General features: G+C 38.1%; 1 protein-coding gene across 6 annotated transcripts in view; it reads left to right on the top strand.

Moving 5' to 3' along the window:
* Nucleotides 1–1,613: 1,613 nt before the first annotated feature.
* The window catches only part of ANO10 (anoctamin 10), a 117,250-nt gene continuing 94,612 nt past the window's right edge, over nt 1,614–24,251 (top strand). For 3 of the 6 annotated variants that reach the window (XR_016467701.1, XM_031590276.2, XM_090142495.1), the window contains exons 1-11: nt 1,614–1,730; nt 3,527–3,676; nt 4,660–4,842; nt 5,646–5,780; nt 6,773–6,892; nt 9,313–9,882; nt 10,780–10,835; nt 11,920–11,994; nt 12,836–13,018; nt 17,083–17,274; nt 19,088–19,216. Coding sequence is in view for 5 of the 6 variants with exons in the window: in XM_031590276.2 (XP_031446136.2) it covers nt 3,538–3,676; nt 4,660–4,842; nt 5,646–5,780; nt 6,773–6,892; nt 9,313–9,882; nt 10,780–10,835; nt 11,920–11,994; nt 12,836–13,018; nt 17,083–17,274; nt 19,088–19,216 (1,782 nt within the window). In the remaining variant the exon portion in view is untranslated. The other 3 variants (XM_090142492.1, XM_090142494.1, XM_090142493.1) reach the window with 3 other exon arrangements.

Genomic DNA, 24,251 nt, shown 5'->3' with positions numbered 1-24,251 from the left:
TCCAAATGAAAACACTCTAGTCACTGGAACAGAACATACTTGTTACAAAGTAATTTGCCTTTTGCCTCATGGTCAGACTGTTTCCACTGTGCCAGCAGTGTGTACTCATGCACATTGCTCTGTAGGCACACCCGCCCTATAATTACAAATTCTATTGTCATTTTGCAAAGGTGAGGTAATGTGGTAACCTTCATCAGTTAGACAAATGTAAACCTTTTAAAGCTCATAATGTGCTGGTAAGAATTCATTGCACAGCAAGAATGTGACACCTAGTGGATAGACAGCATTTGAGAAATGTATGGCTGGACCATCAAGGAATATTGACATTAAATGACCCTATCAAATGGAACAACAACTTTGCTATAAGAAACAACGATTTTAAATGACTCTGCACGGGGACAAAATAACTGGGTAATGGAATGTTACTCTGGAAGCTTGAATGTGAAGAAAGCGTCAGAGCAGATGTCAGGCCAAGAAAGCCATACAGTTCCTAAAAGACAGAGACCAAATCCCACAGACACGTTGGAGGATTCTGACGTGACGCACTGGAATCAGATTTCAAACAAAATTCAAGTATAAAGTCAGTCTAAAAATCCCCTTTTGTTAAATGTATGTCCCTGTTATTTCCACACTATCTTTGCAGGAGGTGAATTTTCACAGTCAGAGACACTGAACAACGAATAAACTGTACAGTTAGGCCACTGGGAGCCAGACTAGAGTGAGATAGTTTGAAAAGTCCAATACATCCTGCCTGAACTACCCGATTCAGGTTTTATCTCTTACTGCTCAGTGCAGCATGTAGTACCTGGATTTCAAGCATTCACAGATCTCTGGTTGCCCAGATGCCCTACTTGCTTACTGCTTCAAGGCTATAATAGAAAAACTCAGTACCAGAAACTGACATTTTGTACAATCCCTATTTTTCTCTGTAAAATTTACACATTTTAAATGCAAATACATTTCCAAATATCTGAAAAATGCATGCTGAATAATAGTCAGATGCTAGAGGAAGGATAAAGCTTACCCCCTGGCAGCTGTTACACGTTGTTGGGTCTGTACATCGGCTCTGAATAAACTCTGAATCTGGGGCCTTTGTCCTGCAGTCCCCTTCTTGTGGATAAGTACAAATGGAGTCAGCATGTGGGCAGCTGGTTTGTACTGCTCTCATTTTACCTGATAAACCATTATGAAGCTGTCAGGGAATCCTCTTGTGTGGCCTCCTAGTGCTTCTCTGCTACAGATGGACGTATTGAAAAGGAATTATCAGCACAACTGTAAGTTGCACCAGAGGAGGTTCAGGCTGGGTATGAGGAAGAATTTCTTCTCAGAAAGAGCAGTGAGGCAGTGGCACAGGCTGCCCAGGGAGGTGGTGCAGTCACCGTCCCTGGAGGCGTTGAGGAACCGTGTGGATGTGGCACTGAGGGACGAGGTCTGTGGGCCTACAGTTGGACTAGGTGATGCTGGAGGTCTTTTCCAACCTTAATGATTCCGTGGTTCTATATCAGGCAGAAGCGCAGGATTTTTAAGTTCGATCTCCAGAATAAGCCTTGGCTTGAGAGGAGACAGCGTGGCTACGCAAGGGTGCACAAAACAGAAGGCTGAAGCGAGAGCTCGCGCGGACAGAGCGGGCAGCACCGCCTCCGCCAATGGGAGGAGGAGGGCCGGCCCAGGCCCGGAGCCCGCCTCCCGGAGCCCGCCTCGCCCTGCGGATGTGGCGCCGCGAGCCGGCGGTGAGTGGGTTCGGGTGGCGGGGCTGCGCTGTCGGCGCCGCCGCCGCCGCCGCTGTGGGGGAGGAGCCTGCCCCCGTCCGCCCAACCCGTGAGGCTCCCGGGGCGGGGAGAGTAACGGGCCGGGGGTCCGGGCGGGGCTGGGGGCGGCTTCTTCTCGGCAGCTGCGCGGGGGGGGGTCGCGTGTGTCAGCGCGCTGCGGCCGTGCGGCTCCTGGAAAGGAGGGGGCCGCTGAGCGAAGCGGGCGGGCCGGCGTGCTGGGCGCCATGACGCGGCGGCAGCGCTGCTGGCCGGGCGGCGGGCTGGGCAGAGCTCGCGTCCCGCTAGCCAGGCTTACCCCTCTGTGTGAGCCCCGCTGTGCGAAAGTGGGAGAGTGGGGGTCCCGCCGAGTCTGTGCGAGGCTCCGTGCGAGGCACTGACTCGAGCTAACCGACTCGTTATGTCCCGCCGACTCGGTGCTGGGTCTTGCATGTGCTGAATCAAACCGGCTCTGTGGTATCGACCCCGCGAGCACAGGTTTGAAGAGGGCTTCAGCGCTTCTCTGTGTGTCAGAAGCAGTAAGGCCGCGATAGTGACGGCGGTCCTGCTCGCACGCTGCGCTGACCGCAGGGGTTGTGGATAAGCGGTCGGAGCGGGTTTCCAGAAGCACGCTGTGCGCGCAGGGGCCGTTCCCAGGCTGGAAGGTGGCTGGTGCGGCCCTGCTGCGGCTGGGACACCCAGAAGTGCTCCTCTGAACGGGTGTCCGCAGTATTCACCAGTGCCTCTCAGTGCCGAAGTATGCGCAGCGCGGCAGTTACTGTCTTTCTGTATAAACAAACGTACATAAAACAACAATGGAAAGTGAAGCAGTAAGATGGAATGACTTGTCACGATGACGTAGTGAATCACTGGCACCACGATTACAGTGCCTTATGACACTGATTGCATTTCCCTGTGTCTGACTCATTCTGCTTGTACAGATTTGCATCAGAAGTCTTTTAAATGCATTTTCTTTAAATGTTTGCACGCTCGGGCTCAGAGCTGTAAATCCGAATCACGTACTTATTGCTGTAGATTCATGTTTATAAAGAACTGAAGGCATAGTGTCAACTGAACAGTTCAGTTTGGTGATTAATATTATACTTGAATAGTCTGTGCTGATGCTCAGCACTTTATGACTGAACTTTGTCACTGAATGCTTGGCTTATAACTTTCAACAAACCTTTTAATTGCTGTGAGCATAATTTGCTTGTCTGTATGAGAAGTGCCCTGCTCACCTACCAAAGGTGCTTTAAGTTTCCTTGGAATACTTGATTAAAGCTTCACAAGATAAGCTTAGAAAGTACCTCCATAAATGTTTGCATTCTTACCAGGAAAAGCTTGTTTATTTTAGATAGCTGTTTGATTTATGTTCTCTTCTGTCAATGTTTTCATTTGCTGATGATTATTATGCTGTAGGAAGTTGCAAACTGGAGCTCTTGATGCTAGTTCTTCCTTATTACTTTGTTTTTATTTATTTGTTTTCTTTCTCAAGAAAACAGTTCTTTGCTATACATAGCAAAAACAGTTTCCATACTTGGAGAGTCAGATATACATGCCCCAAAAGATTGAAAGTATCTTGCTAAGTGACTACAAATGCTTTGTAGTACTCTTTTCAGTTGGTCCACATAAATGGTCATCTGCCACTGTGCTAAGCACAGACACGTGTGACTCACTGTAGTCAAGTTTTACATTCTTTACATTCATATCTTTATATATATATATATATATACACACACACTGATATACTGTCATTTTTGTTTTGTTTTTGTACTTAACAGGTTCTTAAAAGATGAAGGAAACTTGGTCTTTCTTGGATACTTTTGAGCCTAACTTCAGGCCTCTGGTAGTAATTGAGCTTGCAAAAGGCACAAAAAAGGAAACCATAGAATGGTTCACTAAAAGAATAGTGGACAAAAAGGCCAATGGAGGTGAGTATAACAGGATCTTCTGTAACAGTTTGTGATAGATTGGCTGTCATAATATGAAGACAGACAGTCTTCATTATTAGTTTTCATGTGATTCATAATAAAATAATTACTGTTTAGCCACTCTTCAGTTTTGAAGTTGCATGGTATCATTTAAGAGTAGTGACATAAGGTCATGTGCCTGCTGAAGTTCAGCATCCTTCCATCTTAGTGGTGAAAGAGGAGTAAACTCATGCAACTTAGATTTTTAGTTACTTTCTGTATTCATCTTCTAGAGTGGGTTTCTCATGTTGACTAAGAGAAAGTTGTAGATCTTATCAAATCATTACTAAAATGAAGATGTGGTACATCTATTATTCTGCCTTCAAGCCTTGGCTTCATTATGTAGAATAAAATTGAGTTAGCAGGAAGCAAATTGATCTTGATAAATTCATGTTGACTTTTAATTATCTTTTTTCTATCTTGTATGTTTTCACACAGAGAATATTTCATTTCTTGGTGTTCCAATAAACTTCCAGGAATTAAAGTTAGTTTAACTTTGTTTTGTAATTCTTTAGAATTTTTTCTTTTCTCTTGGAAAGGCTCTGTTTATGACTGTGATATCTGATGGTCAGTAAACTTTCTGCAGTTACTGGATCTGTGACTACAGACTTGCTTGGAGGCCTATTTCAGAGGCCTACTCTTCTTAAGAGTACTGGGACTGCAGAAGCAATGATTGCTGATGTGATGTGAGCATTACAGGAATAAATCCAGACTGTCCTCATTGTTACAATTAATTTTCAATGAACGCTTCCAGAGAATCAATACTACAGGAGAGGGTGACCCTGCAGAATTCTGAACACCATATGCTGTTGAAACCTTAATTCTTCATCCCTGTAAGAATACAGTTTCAGTGCTCCTGATGAGTATGATAGGTGTTATGACAAATTTTCTTTAGGTATAATTTTTATGTATTCTGTTCCTATTTTCTTTCTATTACTTCAAAGGTGCACAACTACTGATTAAACCGTTGGTTACAGAAAATGGAGATGAAAACATTTACCTAGTTGGAGCTTCCCAGTTAAGACTGTTGCTGGGAGCTGAAACTGTGGGTTTGGTGAAGGAGTGTAATGATAATTCAATGAGAAGTTTCACATACAGCAGTAGAAAAACTTTCAAAGATTTTGCAGGTAAGCATTATTAAACTTCTTGTATCATTACAAAGCTATGAGTACATTTATAATCAGTTTCACTATTAAATCTTTCATGGTTTATCCCTTGGAATGATGTTATGATAGGATTGTTATGTAGCTCTTGAAAAACTGGGATTTATTTTGAAAAAGTTACTTACTATATTACCTTATTTTTGTATTCTCATCACAACTAGTTGTCTCAAATAATTTATCATGATTTTCTATAAACAGTAAAAAAAAAAACAACGCTGTGATAATTGATGTGAAATTCTTCCTGAAAAGCAGCAAGCATTTTTCAAGGCTAGGCTGGATGCAGCTTTGAGCAACCTGGTCTATAGGGAGGTGTCCCTGCCTATAGCAGGGTGACTGGAACTACATGATCTTAAAGGACCCTTCCAACCCAAACCATTCTATGATTCTATGGTTTTATTCATTTTTAGTTTTCAGAAAAATACTTTGGGAACTGTATAGCAGAAATGGATATAGAGATTCTGAGATTGGCAAATAGTGGAAGCCTAACTGAGAGTCTTTCAACAGGTCAAGAATATCTAGTACTTGCTGGTACACTATCCCAGTCTTCAGCAGTTTGTGTTTGAATTCATTCTCTTAATTCACTTGGGTAGTCAAAAATGCAGTAGCAAATGTGTGCTAGTTATAGAAAACTTCTTCCCACGATGTTTATTTTAAAAAGTGGAGGTTTTGCTAGAAGATGTTTGGACTGGTCTTTTTTGGTAATTTTTTGCTGCCTCAGTTGTCTTATTATGCTGCACAATTTCTTATTACCTTCTTTTTTTATTTAGATGACAATCAAAATTTCCTTACGATGTCAGAATGTCAGTATATCATCAAACATGAGCTTGAAAATTTGAGAGCTAAAGATGAAAAAATGATCCCTGGATATCCACAGGCAAAGCTATATCCAGGGAAATCAATTGGTAAGCAAGGTAGTTTGTTGTGTGTGTCTCAGTGTCTTGACTTAGGACAGTCTTCATGGTGGAAAAAAAGCCTTAATTTTCCTGCAATTAAGATAAACTCTCAAGATGTAAATCACACTTTTAATTCATCATGAAAATCTTAGAAAACAAGATAATGAAACAAGGGGCAATGGATGTGAATTGTAACAAAGGAAATTCCAAGTAGATATTAAGAAAATGTTCTTTACAGAGGAAAATCAAGTATTGGAACAGAATGTTATATTGTGGGAATTCTGCCCTGGAGGACATTTAGATCTTAATTGGACAATATCTTGCACAGCTTGAATTAAGCTGGACCTCCTTTGAGCAGGAAGTTGGACCAGATGACTTTCATAGGACCATTGCATCCTGAGTCTTACTATGAGACTGATATTCTTGCTTTACATTCTTTTTAGTTGAATAAATTTTCAAGTAAGTTGATGTTATCTATTATTTTTAGTTGGTACCCAAATTATTTTTGTTTAAAAAAAAAAAACGTAAACAAATCCAAACACACCCAAACCCACTGCCAAACTGTTTTTTTTTTACAAAATCTAAAGGGGGAGGCCACAGGAAGTCATTGAAATAAATGTGCTCCTGTTCATGAATAAATATTTTATCGATAGTAAGTTTACTTGCTTCTTTTTGGGGTAAAGAATGCTAGTAGTATGACATATGTTTATTATTTTAAGAGTAAATTTATGACCTGCAAATGTTGGAAACAGCATACCCTGAGTAGTATCTTTATGGTAGCTTCAACTAGTGTATTGGTAGAGATGCTACAGTTTCTTAGGAGACAGTTTCTCTTCTAGAATCCCTATATCATTTTAATAACCGTGTTTTTATCCATTACTGTTTGTCACCTAAGAAAATTCAAGGGAACTTTAGGTTTGGTAAGTACGTAATGTAACCCATTTGCTGATATCAACTTTCTTGTATTTGGCAAGAGTGCTGATACTTCTTTTTTCTTCTAGTGAGAAGATTATTGACCAATGGTATTCTAGTTCAGATTTTCCCACTCCATGACAGAGAAGAATTGAAAAAGCTCCGACACACCTGGTATGGCCGAGTCAAAATTGGCTATCAACCTTTAGGTATGTGAACACTTACTTTGCTACACATAAAGTGCAGGGTTCTTCTGGAGGAATTTTCTCTTCAGTTGGTGTGAGAAGACCGAAGGTCCTTCCCAACTACTACTCCATCATTTAGCCTCTATAAAAGTGGTTCTCCTGTGTGGAAAGTAAGTATTGTAACAAGAAGTTAGTTGTTTCACTAGGAGTTCACCTTGTCACCTCCCTGTTTCACTTATAGTTTACGTTGGTGTGTTCGCATTTCACTGAGTTTGCCTTGTCACCTTCCCAGATTCCCACTAAGTTCACCTTCTCTAATACTACCTTTCTGCCCAAGTTGCTTTCTTATGGACTGAAGTTCACTTAAACTTGCTGTTACTTCTCTTGGAGCCAAGAAGATACTTTGTACGTGGTTCTTTGACTACAACCTGTCTGGAACTGCTGACATGTATAGTCAAAGTCACTTCATCAAATTCTTCTTCATTCTAAAGTGCCTGTAGGTTCTTCTGCTATAATGACTAGCACTGCAACTTTTTCGGGGTGAAGTTGGAGCCTGGGAGGATGTGTAGGCTGCTGTCTCTCAGTTCATAATGATTTTCTTTCTTGTGGCTGCAGAAGTTCTGTGCTATCTAGACCTTTGGTCCAAGCAGAGCAGTTCAAATACCCCGTGACTATTTCTTGTAATATCGAGCTTTAAAATTTCACCCACTGTTCTTTTGGGTAGCCCCCTGAGGGAGTTCAGGACATGAAATTGGTGGGTTAATCTGCTGATTCACTGTCAGTACAGTTCCACCTTAGCAGCAGTCTCCTTTTAACAGAAGTGTCCCTACACATCAGCAAATCAGTAGTGGACCAAGCCAAAACTATTTATTTTCAAATTAACTTTTGGTAGGAAGGCTCCCCTGTGTCTGGGGTTGACAAAACTACATTGATTTGTATGGTTTTCAAAAGTGTTGAGTTGTTGGTTGCTAGATTCATTGGATTATATACACTGAGCAAGTTCAAAATGAAAACAAGTTTTAATCTGACAAATGTGGAGAGAGTTGACTTCTGAATTCTAACACTGTGAACTTTATATGAAGAAGAAAAAATTAAGAGTTTGCCTGATTAATAATCTCTTGGCCCAGCGGTTACTTGTGATTCTTCCCAGAGCTCTAGAAGTTAAGGATCTGGCTCAATAATTCCTGCCTCCAGACTAGAGGATTCCACTCTGTACTCTTCTCTATATACAGGGGAGGTTCTTTTTGAATGACATCGAATACACAAGAAGTTTAAAAGTAAATTCCATTAACCCTGCTATATATGTGCCAGTTCAGGGATCTCTTTTATGTTGTGCACGTGGAGTGTGAAATGATGCCAGTGGTCTATACTCAAACTCATTTAATAATAAATTCTTGATTAATTGAAAAAGATTTTGGCATACTGATTTTCCTGTTTGTTTGCCTTTCCTTCTGGCTTTCAGAGGCTTATAATATTGGCAGCTATGAATTTCTGCTGCAGTTTTCTGTGAACTGCATGCCATACCAGTATTCTGGCATTGCACATGAGCTTTTGATGTACTAGTTTTTTATGCAGAATACACGTACAGTGTCAGTTCACAGGCCATGATATTTTATTATGTGAGTGAATACGTAGCAGTGATACACAACTGTAAAGGACCTGGTCTTCCAGGGAGGCAAAGTTTAAAACAGATTTTTGTACTCTAAGCTTGGTATGCTAGTTGTTTCTAAATCTTAAGAAGTGATGGCATTTCTAGATTACGATGGATAATACTCTACAATTTTTTTTGTTAGTAGTAAGTGAGATCTTGTTTTCCCTGGAGATAACGCATCTGTCATATTCATTAGTACTGCACTATCCAAACTTTTAGAACACTTGAGCAGACAACCTCAGTGAGAACGATTGTGCATTTCATGTATTGATTGTCTGCTGAAGGGAATGTCTCAGCCTCGGTGCATTTTTAGATGTGTTTAAGAACTCAGTATATTTTTCCATCTATTCCTTTAGTTCACTGAGGGGTGGCAAAGCACAGCTAGATCTTTTAACGCTGTGCAAACTGAAACAGATTTGGTTCCCATGTCTACATATGCCACTGAGAAACTTTAGAAATCAGGTATGACTTACTTGGTATAAAAAAACTTATGTGCCACCCTAGCCATTCCTTTATAGATTCTGTTTTTAAGAGTGCTAGTCTTTCTTTTGCTCTGGATACTACAGGTATTGAGGTATTTGGCTTCCCTCTATCTAAATATATGTATGCATTTGTGTAACATAACACAAATAACCTTCTCTGGTTTTGGAATGTAGGAGAGGGAGAAACAAACAAACAAAAAAACCCAAACAGATCAGAAAACATAAATTTGGGCCAAGGGATTAATTTGAGTTCAAGTTTGATATTTATTATACCCGTATGTATGTCTTAATTGAGTCATTTTTCTCTGCAGATGAGATACGATCCTACTTTGGTGAAACCATTGCTCTCTACTTTGGCTTCTTAGAGTATTTCACGTTTGCACTGATTCCGATGGCTGTCATTGGAATTCCTTACTATGTGTTTGCATGGGAAGATTACGACAAATATGTAATGTTTGCCACATTCAACCTGCTGTGGTCCACTGTGATCCTGGAAGTTTGGAAGCGGATTTGCGCTGTGATGACGTACCGCTGGGGGACACTGTTGATGAAGAGGCAGTTTGAAGAACCAAGGCCAGGTTTCCATGGTGCTTTGGGTATCAATCCTGTCACTGGGAGGGAGGAACCAGTGTACTCAAGTATTAAGAGACAGTTACGCATTTATCTGGTGTCCGTACCATTTGTGTGCCTTTGCCTCTACTTCTCACTGTACGTGATGATGATTTACTTTGACTTGGAACACTGGGCTCTGAATTATCATGAGGAGAATAATTCCACCTTCAGCAGCTTGATGCTCTATGTGCCCAGTATCATATATGCTGTCGTGATTGAAATTATGAACCGTATCTATAGGTATGCTGCTGAATTCTTAACATCATGGGGTAAGAAAACTATTCATTATTCTTATTTTTACATTATAATTTAGAATCACAAATGTTTAGGACTTACTTTACTGTGGGGTAAAAGAGCTGGCCGTTTTCACTTCTTTCTTTTATTCGGAGTGTAATGAGAGAGCAGTTTCGTGTTTGGTTTAATTTGATCTGAGTCTAGCAGAAGGGATGATCATGCCTTCCTCTTCAACCTCTCTCTGATGCCAAAGTCTCCCTTCTCTGATTAGCTCTTTCTTAGGCTACATTAGCCATATTACTTGCCAAGGGAGGAGGTGGGATCATCAGGGTAGGAGATCAGAGGTAGACAGCAGAGGAGACTGTCCTGGCATCTTTGCTCCATAATCTGAGTTTGATGAATATATCTTTGTATAGTGATACATCATTGCAGAGGATAGAGGCATTAAGATAATAGAACAAAATCTAAAAACATTAACAACATTGTCTTACAATAATGTTTGTGTAATGTATGTATACATTATATGTGTAATGAAGATTGAGATTTCACATCCTTATCAAGATATTTTCTTCTGGGCACTCTCAGAAGAGAGTGAACAGGATTAGGAATTCATTTGGTTGTCTCCCACCTGACTTATTTTCAGCTAAGATCTGATGTTAGCAGCTGACCTGGCAGAGCATAGGAAAAAATCTGGGTATGGAGGCTGGCAACCAGAGAAGTTGCAGGGTCTGTGCATTGCCATTGCTGCTACTAAAGAAGTGGTGGTACAGTATAAATTGTTATTGCCATGAATTATTGGAGGAACTATTCCTTATACGCTACTACTAAAATGATTTCTAGGTGGAAAAAATGTTTATGTTTTGTATAGCAGTGTTTAGTACATTGTGTGTGCTTCTGCTGTTTACTAATGAGTAATTTTGTTGATTTTTTAGAAAATCACAGGCTGGAGTCTTCATATCAGAATCATTTAATTCTGAAGGTTTTAGTGGTAAGTAGGAAGTATGAGGAGTAAAAGGTTATTTAAAAAAGAAAGTTAAGTGTTTTATTTGTATTTTCCCAGCATTCCTGCTTTGACTTTCAATTTTGTTCAGTGCCAAATAATTTGATTAAACAGGATTTCTGTTGTGGTGGTAGTGACTGCTAGGCTGTACAGATATCTTGTTTTGTATAGTTGTTTTAAAATTGATTGTTGTTTCATTAGGATTCTGGATATGTAAGGTTTTCTCTTAGTTGATGTGGTCCTGGCTTCAACTGGAAACCAGTCCTTTTAATTTTTGCAACATTTTATGGTAAACTGTATTTTAAGAAGTTCACACATTAACTTGCATTTGTACTAATGTTCAGCCAACTAATCAGAGGAGACTGGATATACTTGTCCATTATTCTGCTTGCATACAGCTCATAGTGTATATTGATACATTTACCTCGGGCCTCTGAATAAGTTGCTTTTGCGTGCATGCATATATACTGTAATGTGCACAGGAGAGGAGTAGGTGCTTGTATTGATTCTAAGTGACTATACTGTAAATCTTGAGAAAAGTTCTCTTCTACTGCAGTGCCCAATTATGATTTTTCAGGTACAGTACTGTGACTCATTTCTCAGTTTAGTAGTAGGGAATATTTTTCTCGATCATAAAGCCTCCTGAACTGCTTAAACGTAAAGCTGACATCCATTGAGGAGCGGTTATACATATCTAAAGAGATGTCTTCCAACAAACAGATTTTGTCAACATTTTTATTTGAAAAAAGTCATCACCCTGAACTAAGATCAGTGCCAAATTGTGGACGATAAGTAGAAGATGACAGGTGTTTGAAGTGTTCACATCTCATAATTTAAATGTATAACTCATTGTATATTTAGGAAAGCATTGAGGTAATTTAATGAAAATAGGAGCGGGATCAATAGGATCAGAATTATTTTTTCTGATGTAGTTTTGAAAGTGATAAAGAAATTTAATTTAATGGACAGTTTGTATCTGTGTGGAATCAGAGAAACTGTTAGATGATACTTGGCATCTTTTTCTCAAGCCATGAATTTCCGCTTGCATAATAACAAATATTTTCATTTGCAGTTCAACTTCTTGAATTGTTTTGCATCTCTCTTCTACATTGCTTTTGTGCTTTTTGATATGAAACTTCTGAGACAGGTGAGTTACTCAAACATTAAAAACAGTGATGCAGCTAGGAAAATACAGGATTGCTTGAAATAGCACTGATTTTTCAGTTTTTCTAAATATGTACGTGTGTATTGTTGTTGTCAAGTTTATATTTTCTTATGAATACAGCTTCATATTTCAATTCATCTTGCATAGTTGCAGAATGATAACAGAGTAATGTAGAGCAAACATTTTTCTCCTTGCAGATGAGAAAAAGAAATTGATTACTCCCTCATACTGATGAGGCTGGGGAATTTTCATTTCCTCTTCTTTTCCTCTATGTTAGAAACTGTTTTTCTTCATAGTGTTCTTATTGAGAGGCTCCTGAGGATAGGAGTATTATTAAGTTTATTACTGCAGTGAGAAATTGAAAATAAATAGAAGCAACAATAATTTGTCATTGGTATTTTAAATCAGTTTTCTGTTGTTAATACTGCTTGAAATCAAATGCATGAAAATCAAGTAAAAGTAATTATTCCTTTGACTATAGCAACTTAATATGTATTCTTTTAAATCCATTGCTTAACTCTGTAGTGATAAATGATGTATTGTTAATTGTTTAGCTTTCATTGGACTTTCCATACTGTCTCCAAGACACATGAAGATCCACTAAATAGTTAAGTATCTAAAGACCTAGTTAGTTCTCAGCACATTGCAAAGGATGGGAACCAGAGCAGCTATCCTTCTCACTTACTATTGCTAGTTTTATTATGCTGGCTGCTTTTGTTGAGGTGTAACAACTTGCAGTGTTAATAGAACACACAAAATTGGAAACAATCACAGACTTATTGCAGGTCTATTAATTTTTTTTTTTTTTTTTTTTTTTTTTAAGAGCTTGGCCACTTTGCTGATAACTTCACAGATCCTCAATCAGTTTGCAGAATCCCTGCTTCCTTACTGGCTCCAGAAGAGACATGTGAAGAAGATAAAGAAACACACACATTCTCTGAAAACAGAAATGGACCTGTCATTAGTTGAACAAGTCAACTTGGAAAAAGAAATGGGCACCTATTTTGTATGTTGAATATACTCATATGTTGTTAGGATATATATTTTGCTAGATTATATGCTGCTAAAAAGTGGTTTTAGGTGAATTGTTGTTAGCTGCAATGTAGTACATTAGAGTAGAAATAGCTATTTTATTTCAGAAGGAACTCTGAATACATGATGAGTATAGTTTGACCTCTTGGCAATAGTCTTAATGTTCTTTTTAGAAACAAAGGGCAGGACAGTAAGAAATTGCTTGTTTCTCATTAAGGAATGTGATAGCAATTGTTGCTTTTGAAACAGTAGATCATTTTTGTCAATTCACTGGGGGATAAGCTACACTTGTAGACTCTTAGTGCCTAAATTATATCTTGCAAGGGAAACCCTGGTCTCTAGATTTTATTCTTATGTGGTATAGCTTAGAATTCTTGCTACTTACTGAATTGATCTCTTTGTTATATCACCCAAACACCAAAAGATGGGTTACTATGTCCAGAGCAAAGACCCTTCATTATGCTTGGAGCAGTCATCTTTTTCCACTATTGTCTTTTGAATTATTTTTAGCCCTAGTAGTAAGGGCTACAAGGGCTACAAAAAAACAAACAACCAAGCAGCAGAAATGTAACTACATGTTTCTTCTACTGAAAGACCTGGGTCCTTTTTACTTAAGGAAGTCAATTGTTGTCATTCTCTCTGTCAGCTGTTTCTGCTTCTCTATTTCTCTATCTCTGTTTAACACTCACTAAAGATTTCTTGTTCTTTGGAGCCTGTTCACACCTTCTGGCTTGGTCCCAGAAGTGTTCCCACTGGCATAACAGGTGCTGCAGTCTTGGAATAGCCCCAGCTGCTATACTTGCTATCTTCTACATTTCTCTTCTCCTAATCCCAGCTGTGTTTCTGGCCACCTCCTGTGCTGGACTTGGCAGTCATCGTTCACAAAGGCAACATAAAACTACTGTAAGAGTTAAGCTGATGAGCACATTAGCCAGTGCAACCTAAGAAGGCAAAAGAGATCAACTGTTTAGGCCAGTACTACTGCTGGAAGCTCTTACTTCTTGAGATTACAGCTTTGGCATTTGCACTGTCTTCCTATTTCAGTTTCTGATGGCTTCATAGTCAGTAAGCACATGACAAACAACACAGAATCAGATCATCAGTTTTACCTGTATTGTTTTTAGGATTTCCTTCTCACCATTCACAAAGCTTTAAGATGTATTTGTATCATCTTATTACGTTAAACTGGTAAGTTTTCTTGGAATAGGTTTTGCTTAGTATATTATTGTCCCCACCATACTTTACTTCTTGATTTGAATTTGGTTGATTTGTTTCACTGTATTTAACGCATGTTGTGCAATTCATTACTTGATGTTCTAAAGGAGTCGACAAAATGCAGTAGTGTGTATGTTAAGGCCTTATAAAGTGGCTGACAGCTTGTTCCATGGAATGCTGCAAGCATAGTCACAAGGGTTTTAATGCTTTATGCCTTTACAGAGTAAGAAATACATGTAGGTCATGTACTTTTTATGTAAAAAGTAGAAAACATCAGAGTTAGAAATTTATTTTGAAATGTAAGAATACTATGAAGTGGGAAATGGAAATACTACCTTTACAGCTGAATACCTGTACTAACATTTCACTGGGAGTGTTGGTATTTCTCACTTTATATATGGGGAGGTAGATTCACAGGGAGCACTCCTGTCTTACAGTGGAGAGCACAGCAGAAATCCTCAAGTTAGTGTCTGAACTGGTAAATCAACATGGTCCAGCAAGGAGCCCAAAAACATGCCAGCATACCAAGGGCTATGAATTGGCAGCAGGCATCGACTTGCCTGACCAAATAAGCTCTGGCTCCTAGAGCTGAACTGACTTCTGGTTCTGAGCTGGCATGTACAAAGTCAGTGTGGTGTCTGAATCCTGCTGGCCAGTGCCTCTTGCAGATCAGATGTATCTGCACCTGTTGTGTGGTCATACCTTGAATACTTTTCCAAGGGGAAACAATAGGTCAGTTGTGGGGTTCTGACTTTGCCTTTGAGTTGCCCACTTCTTGCCTCAGTTTCAGTCCAATACACAGTGTATTCAACGCCTTACATTTTAATTTCAATCTAAATATTTTGATTGTGCTATATTTGTAAATACGCAGTACTAGACCACTTGTTTCTTAGTGTTGAGCTGTCAGCAGAAAAGAGCATTACTAAAATTACATCTGTCACAAGGGGGAAGCATTTGACTATGTTTAGTAACTGAGGAGTTCAGCAGGAGCGTTGACAGAATTCTGTTTCAAGATCTTTTCTTTCCTTTTCCTTTCTTCACTTACCCTTTAATATTCTAATTTCTCTTTGCCCTCCTTGCCCTCTCCCCTCACCTCCTTTTTGTGTCTCTCCAGCCCTTCAACTGATTTAAGGTGTAAAAGCTTGTAGTCCTTATTTCACCTCTGTTTCTCTCCTAGTTCATTTTGAATCCTGGTTTGCTTTGTCGATTGTGTTTCCTTGATGCCATAGATTGTTCTGCTCCTGTGGCTAGGGCAACAGGAGGTTGATAATAGCGATAATAGCACAGTTAACATCCTGTCAGATATTTCCTTCATAAAGTGTTGAAAATCAAGTAGGAGAAAAGTAAATGGTCGTTTTATTTTCAGACTGCTGTGCTGATAAGTCAGTAGGTACTGAGCAAGAAATTGAGAAGGAAGCAGTGGAAATGCTGTGCAGTTACCAGGGGGAGAATTATAAAGGGACACACTGCTCCTTCCTTGAAACATGTAACTGATAGCAGAGACAAATGTGTGACTGCCACTCCAGTGACTGATGCTGCACAAATGCCCCTAGTGAAGACCTTGCTAAAATTCAGAGTTCATACAGGAAATCTTTGTGGAAAAAAATTTCATTGATTTTAGACGTTACGCAGCTCCTCAAGGTTTCACCTGCAGAGCAGACCTGGTCATATGTGAGATGTGAAAATGAGCTTGAATGAGGAATGTAGCTAATGAGTGGCCCATGTTGATTTCTGAGCTTGCTGGCTTCTGCTGCCTGTTTGCAAGAGCAAGAGCACCAGATGCTAGAGCTGGCAGTTGGTTTAACCGCCATCAGCCAAAAGGCTAGAAAATTGTGTCTGTGATGCATGGAACCAAAACTAATGTTAGATTTTCTGTACTAATCTCAGTTACTGTCAAATCTTTATTGATAGTTTTGTTGGTTCGTTTATTTCATTTTGAGAGAGAAGAAAATGTGTGGATCTGGATGAATACCAAATAGCTGTATCCTAGTTTATGTAGTTTATGATATTTCATCACCCTTTGTTCAGTGAACACATTGAACAAAATTAATCCTTTTCTTTAGAAATTATTGGTTTATTCTTCGTTTTCATGAATAATTGCTGCAATCACAGAAAACTATTATTAATACAACAAAATTAGTATGTAAATATGTATAAAGACCTACATGTGAATACTTAATCAGCATTTACTTACCCGAATTGTTGATTCAAAAATAAGGAGAGAGATGCATTGCAGATTTGCCAGAATAGGGCTTTTTTGTTTGCATTAATTGTTCCTTTCAGATGCCAGTGCTACATTTCGACATTTTAGCCTTCAAGTAAGCAATTAATTTTGACTTACTCATTTGAAATAGATGTGCAGAAAAGAGTTGCCTGTTTAAAACCTATGTTTCTGGTTAGATCTTTCCTGGACAGTCTGAAGTACTAGGCCTGTTTGTAAGAGCATTGTGAGGAGAATGTTCTGCCACTTACATGAATGATGCTGTTTTCTTGTCCTACACTGTTCTCAGTAGCTGTTTCACTGGGATAGTCAGGAACTTAGAGTGAGTCTGTTTATGCAATTACTTCATATACTTCATGTAATACGGATAAGTGCATTAGGCAAAAGGAAAAATCTTTGCCTCCTTGTATTAAGAAGTTTTGAATAATTTAGTATTGTAAAAATTACTAGAGAGGATGTCTTTTTTCCTTCTGCTGCTCATTCCCACACAGATGATTTGACATGAGGAACCATGTTTATAGCTGTATTATTAATTCCACATCATCATGTATTTTTTGTGAGTAAAAGTTGCTCTTTTTTTTTTTTCTTCCACTGTTTTCCAGGGTACTTTTGATGATTACTTGGAGTTATTTTTACAGTTTGGCTATGTCAGTCTTTTCTCGTGTGTTTATCCCCTGGCCGCTGTGTTTGCAGTGTTAAACAACATCACAGAGATATATTCTGATGCCTTAAAAATGTGTAGAGTTTACAAGCGTCCGTTTGCAGAACCCACAGCAAATATTGGTGTTTGGCAGGTAAGCTTTGTTTGTTTCTTTTTTAATCATTTATTATAAATGACGTTTCACCAGATTTAAGCTGTATCATCAGCTGCTTTTAACTTTTGGTAGGTATTTTGTCATCTTCAGTGTCTTATGATACTATCCCACTGTAGTACATTTTGTTAGGTTTTCAACCACATGTAATTTTCAGTTGCCTTTGAAAAGAAAGTAAATCCTTTCATTACTGCTTGTATACATGCACATTGTGATTCTGTTGCAATACCAACAAAGCAAAGCTGCCAGTACAGTACTGCCTAGTAATTTATAGCAAAAGTATTCTGAAATTGGTAACATCTGGGGCCATCTCAGGAGCATGGAGCTCATCTCATGTAGTTTCAGAAAACTGAAGAATGATAGGTAAGTACTTTGAATCCTGAGTCATGCTTGGCAGTGTGCTCTCATGGTTACTGGTACTCAAGCTGACTAATTTTGAAATATTTTAGATCTGTGGGAAGAGGCTGTAATTTTCTATAGAGGTGTAATCTACTTAAACCGTCTCACACTAGAAGAAGTCGGTTAAGGATTTTCTGACCTCAGTTGCTTAATGATGTGACTGTGCTAGCACCAGCTAGTTTGGGACCTCCTGAGTAGACTGTGTTAGTAAACTGATTTTGACCAATAAAAACTCTGCAGAACTCCTCCAAACAAAGAGGTGTTTCTGGTAAGAAAGAAGGATAGTCAGTCATATCCAAAGATGTAAGTTTTCTGTAACAGCAATGTGAAGTAGGCTGGAGGAAAGGTCTGGGAGATTATCTGTATTCTAGTTTAAGTTTTCTGTTGGTGCATGGTGAAGACAGAGGACAGGATAAACTAGTAGTTTGTTTAATTTGATTTTAGTAATCTATTTTACATGGGAAGTTAGAGCATTGGCTGATATATTTCTGTTAAAGAAATACTGGAATTATTTTATCATGGGAGCTGAGTCAACGGCTTACTGTCAAGGAGAAAGTTACTTCTGCTAATTCATTGTGATAATTGCTACATTTCCATATCAGCTTTTCTCATTCAAGAGCAATGAGTAATCACTCTATTGCAAAAACAATTGACATACTGTATTTTCAGCCATTTTGTGGAAACTCTGTACACAAGAGCTTCTCAGACTTGCGTGTGTTTAAATGCAAACCTTTCTTTCAACAAATTCAATGACTATGTTCTGCTTGAAAAATAGAGTGCTATTTTAGAAATATTCTGAACCATCCCTACATTTTCTGATCGCTTGACATAAGGGCAAAACAAAACTAGAGTGCTGGGACAGTTAGTTCCTCTAGTTTTGCCTTTTTTCTTTTATTTTGAAAGAAATGTGTTCTAGAGTATAACTGTAGAAAGTTACACAGTCTTTTGTGTGTTCAGATTGAGTCATGAAGATACCAAGGTTAAGATTGCTTTCTTGACCATGTTTTTTGTTTAATTTCTTTCTTTGAGGATTATTTTGAATTCAGGGGGTGATTTGATATTACCTCCATGTAGGATGTTACTGGTCTTTAAATATGCATACACACACAGATGCATTAAATTACAGAAAAATTCAGGGTTGCCAGGTGTGCTTTGTGGTATTACAAACCTTGTTGTGGTTGTGTTGTTGCCTGTTCTTATGGTTGAAATAGTGGAGATGACTTGCCAAGCCTGTCTACATTATAGAAGCCAAAAGATGGAGAGAAAAAAAAAAAAAAAGTAATGACTCTTCTGAGGGTTTCCTAGAGAGGGATGGAGAAATTTTATAGAGCACTTTGGGGACTGGTAAATCAGAGATAATGGTCATAACTGTGAATGTGTTTGTGTCTTATTTCAGTTGGCTTTTGAAACTATGAGTGTAATATCAGTAGTTACTAACTGCATACTGATTGGAATGTCTCCACAAGTGAATGCCCTTTTCCCAGACTCAAAAATGGATCTTGTTCTGACTGTGGCATTGGTAGAGGTAAGTCTGACTTCAAATAGAGTTCAGATATATGTTTTAGTAGGAAACAACATGAAGAACAAAGGAAATTATACCAGTAAGTAGATAAAAATCTGCTTATTTTAAAAGGACTTAAAAACTTTCCCTGTGAAATAAGTGTTAAAACCTTGCTTTTTATTTTCTGTGTTTTCATGTACTGTGAATGATGTTGCTATACTTTTGCAATACATTCTTCATCTTTATGAATGTTTCCCATAATTACTTATTTGAAACAAGTATGTATAAGGACGAAGTACTAGTGATTGTAGTACTAATTCTATGTAGTAAACACTTGAGTTTCTTTTCAGGCAAATGACTGTCCATTTTATGTCTTAACAGATTGTAGATCATTGTCCTTATGTATCTTTCTATTATTTCAATTTAAAAATGACATTATTTTAACTTTTAAGAATGTAGGTTATTTTTCTGTGCTAGTGTATAGTTGTTGAATTGCCTTGTAGATTACTATATTATGTCTGTGTTGTTGTTACAGACATTGTGGGTTATGCAGTAGATTATGTGCTTGCTTAAAGTTTGCAGTTAACTCTAGATATTAATCACATGTCAACTGGTTTACTGAAATTTGAGTCTACCTATAACCTGATACATTTTTCTATTATGCATGTGTGAACGTTTGCATTAGCCTCGGTGAAATGTTTGAATGTAAAACTAATTTGACAATTTAAATGCAGCATTCACATTAGTTCATTTAGATGGTGTATTTAGAGAGGTTATGTTACAAAAACTATGTGACTAAATGTAACCAGAGTGAAGTTTTAATGTCCATCTGGTCTCTGAGCAGGCCTCTGTCTCTTGATAGGCCATAGGAGAATACCAGCATGTTTTCTCTCTCAATTTTAATTCTGTTTTTGTGTGATCCTGTACCATTGTGCAATTCCTATGCTTTAATTAGGTAGCTCCTGGAATTTCTTTTAAACAGTGCATCTCAAACACATTATCTATAAATCATATGGAAAGGAGAATAAAACAAATAAAGGAATAAATGAAAGGAAGAGTTTGAAAAGATAAATGAATCCTGAAAGGAGAAATGGCAAAAATGTTCTTTTATATGAAGAAACAATTTGGACAAGGCTACTCATCTAGAGCAAACTACACTGTACAAAGGGACAAATGAAGGGTAATGCTAGATGACCCAGAGAGGAAAGGCAGCTATTTGGTCATAGAGAAGTCAACTTCTCTCTTCATTACCTTATTAGTACTTCATAGTGCACTTGTTAGAAAAGATATATTTAAAAAAAATGGTTTTAACCATAAGTGCCCAGTGTGCTTAATACTTCAAAGTGTGCTGGTTTAATTTCTTCTGCCATTTTTATGTTGTTATAAATGATTCATTGTCTGAGAAATACCAAACAAAAGAAATCTGCAGCCTAACAAGCCACGTGAGTTTTTAAATATTGTTGGTTATAAACAACTCCAAAACTGTTGCATTTGAAATTTAATACTTTTGCAGTCTCCTGAGGGGCAGACTTGCAGTGTTCTTTAATCAGAATTTCACATTTTCACAGGTTTGTTTTCTGAAAAGTCAGAGTAGCTCGTGTCATACAGTTCTGCAAGAAGTTTTGTAACACCAGGTACGGAGTGTTTGGAAGAGTTCTCCAAAGTGAAAGACTGAATTCTATTCCAAATATCTATTTCTGTATGTAAAATTACAACAATGAATCCAACAAGAATAATTTTTCCTTCTGTTGAAGGCAGTTTCCATTATGTAGACAGATGTATTCTCAGTAATACAGTAATAATTTTTAACAGTATTTACATTGAAGGTATTTCAAGTTAGAACACTGAGTTCAAAAGATAGAGGAAGCAAGGGGGAATGACTGAATGCTGTGGGACTGTAATCAGTTTCATCAGCAGCATGATTTTTGGTAGCTTAAGGAGATGGGTGTATTTTTGCCTTATCTTCCTGGGAATCTATTTTATCTGTTACACTGGCATTTTCTTTTATCTGGTGCATGATGAGTCAGATCAGGGAACTGATTTGACAGTACCTGTCTGATCCAGTTCACTGGTGAAAGGGAGAAGGGCAGAAACAGTGCTGTATGGAAGGCAGTGTTGCCCTTTATAGCAGTGCTGTAGTTTCTGCTGGATTAAATCTGCGGAACTTCAGCACCACAGAGTCTCTCCTGTAAATCTTGCTTCATCTAGAGGAAGATACCTAACCTAGGAAAGCAACACAAATCTGATGTTATTGACGCTATTCTCACGCACCTTTGCTGTATTTATTAATGATTGTTGTGCATATTACTTGTAAAAACAATGCAGAAACTGAATACATTACACAAAGTCTCTAATACAAAATTGGTGCTTTTTAAGCACATCAGTGTCAGGGTAGGAAAAAATTCTGTTGCATGTGCCAGCTTTTTAGATCACTTACTAGAGATTTTGTGAGGAAGAATGGAAGAGTTATTTTACTTTCTGGTGTTTGCTTCAGATGGAGATGAAAATTCTACGGTGTATTTGTGCTCTGTTGACAACGGTTTGGCAGGCAGTGTGAAAATGCTAAGGAATACAAGAAACTTACTTTTGTAGGCTATGTATCCTTTAACATGTTCAGTGGATGGGGTAACCTACTTAAATCTTAGCTGTCATTAAATGTTTTTGTCAGGTTTAAGTCATTGAGACTCCAGTTGAATATTTATACCTGGTTTGGTGCAAGGCTAAAAAGAGAAAGTGTTGTTCTACCAAGCAAAGCATAGATGGTAACGATGACCTGAATTTTATTTTATTCCTAAAAATGTTAGTGTTTACTTACAATGGTACTTACATTATTTCAAATGAAAATGTGTTTACGTGGCAAGATTTGACATCATTTAGTACAGATGTGAAGAAGAATGTTTGATACTCTCTTAAGCATTCTGTACCAGGCTCTTACAGGTGTGTGCAAAATAATTTTTTATTAACAATGCTAAATCTACTGCTACCTACATTTTATGGGCATACATATTATATCACCAAAGCAAGTGCTAATTAAATACAATAAATCAATATGCAGTTGATAATAAATAATATTAAGCATTAAAATAATAACATTTAATAATACTGAAGTATTAGGAGAGTGATTTTCCTTTTTGAACAGTTGACCTATTTTCATCAATGCAATGTCTGCTTCCATGGCAACATAGTTTGAACCTGGAGCAGAATCATGAAACTCCTCTCTTTTACTTATGGATGGGTGCTAAGTGAGTGAAGCAAGTGCAGTTTTCAAACAAAGTAGTAGATACATGTTCTTAAAGTAGGAAACAGTAGGCCCTTATTATCATTCTTCTAAAAGAGTTAAGTCACATAGTTGGGTTAGTTCTTCAGGCTCTACCACAGGTACGTATTTTCTTTGTGAACCACCTGTGCAAAGTAAGAAACTAGGTTAAAAACAAAGTATAATCTCAATTCAGCTTCACTTTTGGGTTTTTTTTCTTTGAAAATTAATGTCACGGAGCTTTCTTCTTGATAACTACTTAAAATTTATGAGTCTAAATTAGAAAGAAGAATGCTAATGAAACTGCTTTTAGGTCTGCTCTGAAAGCTGAGTTCCAGAAATCAGTTACTTGTCCAACACTTAGTAATAGAGTGGGTTTTTTTGTTTTTGTTTTAAATGATTCACCAACAGGAGTGTTTGGAAACAGTGTTTGTAAAATATTTATACCACTGTATCCTAAACTCCCACAGTTACTCATTTTGTATCCAGCACTCGAAGGGTAAACTTTTATGCAGAAGTGAATGCAGTCAAATGTTCTACATCACACAAAGGCGTTTGTGGATGAGTTTGGAAATGCTGAAGAGTAACAGAGGGCTATTTTGATAGCTGCAATATAAAATCTGACCTTAGAGTTTACAAACACGATTTTAGGAAGAATATAATTACTTCTGGTATAGATAAAAATGAGGACCATAGTGTAAGGATTGAGCTAGGGTATTTGTAGCAAACATGGCTTAATAAACATTTGGGCCATAGTGATTTGATTTTGTAAAGTCTCCTTCTGTAGAGATATTCAAGACCTGTCTGGATGCCTACCTGTGTGACTTACTGCAGGGTACTTGCCTTTGCGGGGAGGTTGGACTTGATGGCCTCTTTGAGTCCCTTCCAACCCCTGTGATTCTGTGAAAGCTGATTTTTTTAGAAGTTATTTATTTATTTTATTTTTTAAAGAAACTGTACTGCATGACATTTTTTTAGAAATAAATTATCTGAATAACATTATGGCGGGTTGTGACTGAAGCATGGTTCTGTGTTGGAGCCTTCCACACTAGTGAAGCTTCTTTTTGTGGAGGATTCAGGAGGTTGGGATTCAGCAGCTGTGTAAAACGGCCAACTTCATATAGTAAAGAAATTGGAAAAAAAGTGGAGAGAGATGTGTTGCACTGGTGTATGTACAGATGTATATTCATTGACATTAGTGGAATTCTAACAGTGCAAAGGTCAAGCAAAACAGCTGTGCATTTTTTTTTCTAAATCATTTCTGTGTTTGTGACAGATTCTAGTTTAAAATACAGGAGCTGTCGTGTCACAGAGGGAATCACGTGGTGATCTGTATATGAGGGTTATTTGGCACAATGTTCTGATGAAAGCAGGAACCTAGGTAAGGTAACTAAGCTAAAACTTGAATACTTCCCATGAGGGAAAGTCCATATTTATCTGGGAAACCTCTTCCAATATTTGGCTGTTCTTGTGGAAAATGTGGTTTTTTTTTCTTATTGCAAAAGAAAAACCCTCTGAGGCAGCTTGTGGCCCATGGCTTCTTGTGCTTTCACTTCATACCCTTGTGAAGAGAACAGCTCTGCCTTCTCTAAAACTACCTGTTAGGTGTAGAGGAAGACTGTGATTCGATCCTCCCTCCCACACAAAGCATTCTTTTTTCTAAGTTAAGCAAAGCCAGTTCCTTCATCCTTCCTTCATGTGTTGGGTTCTTCAGCCCTGTAAGCTTGGCTTCCTCCAGATTTTCAGTGGCTCTGTTTGTGCTCATCTCCTTGGAACTTCCTGTCAGTTGCAGTGGGTGTTCTT

The sequence above is a fragment of the Phasianus colchicus genome, chromosome 6 (genome assembly GCF_987193195.1).
Source record: "Phasianus colchicus chromosome 6, bPhaCol1.hap1.1, whole genome shotgun sequence".
Taxonomy (NCBI): domain Eukaryota; kingdom Metazoa; phylum Chordata; class Aves; order Galliformes; family Phasianidae; genus Phasianus; species Phasianus colchicus.
Note: the sequence above shows the minus strand (reverse complement) of the source record. Positions and strands in the feature narration are given on the sequence as shown.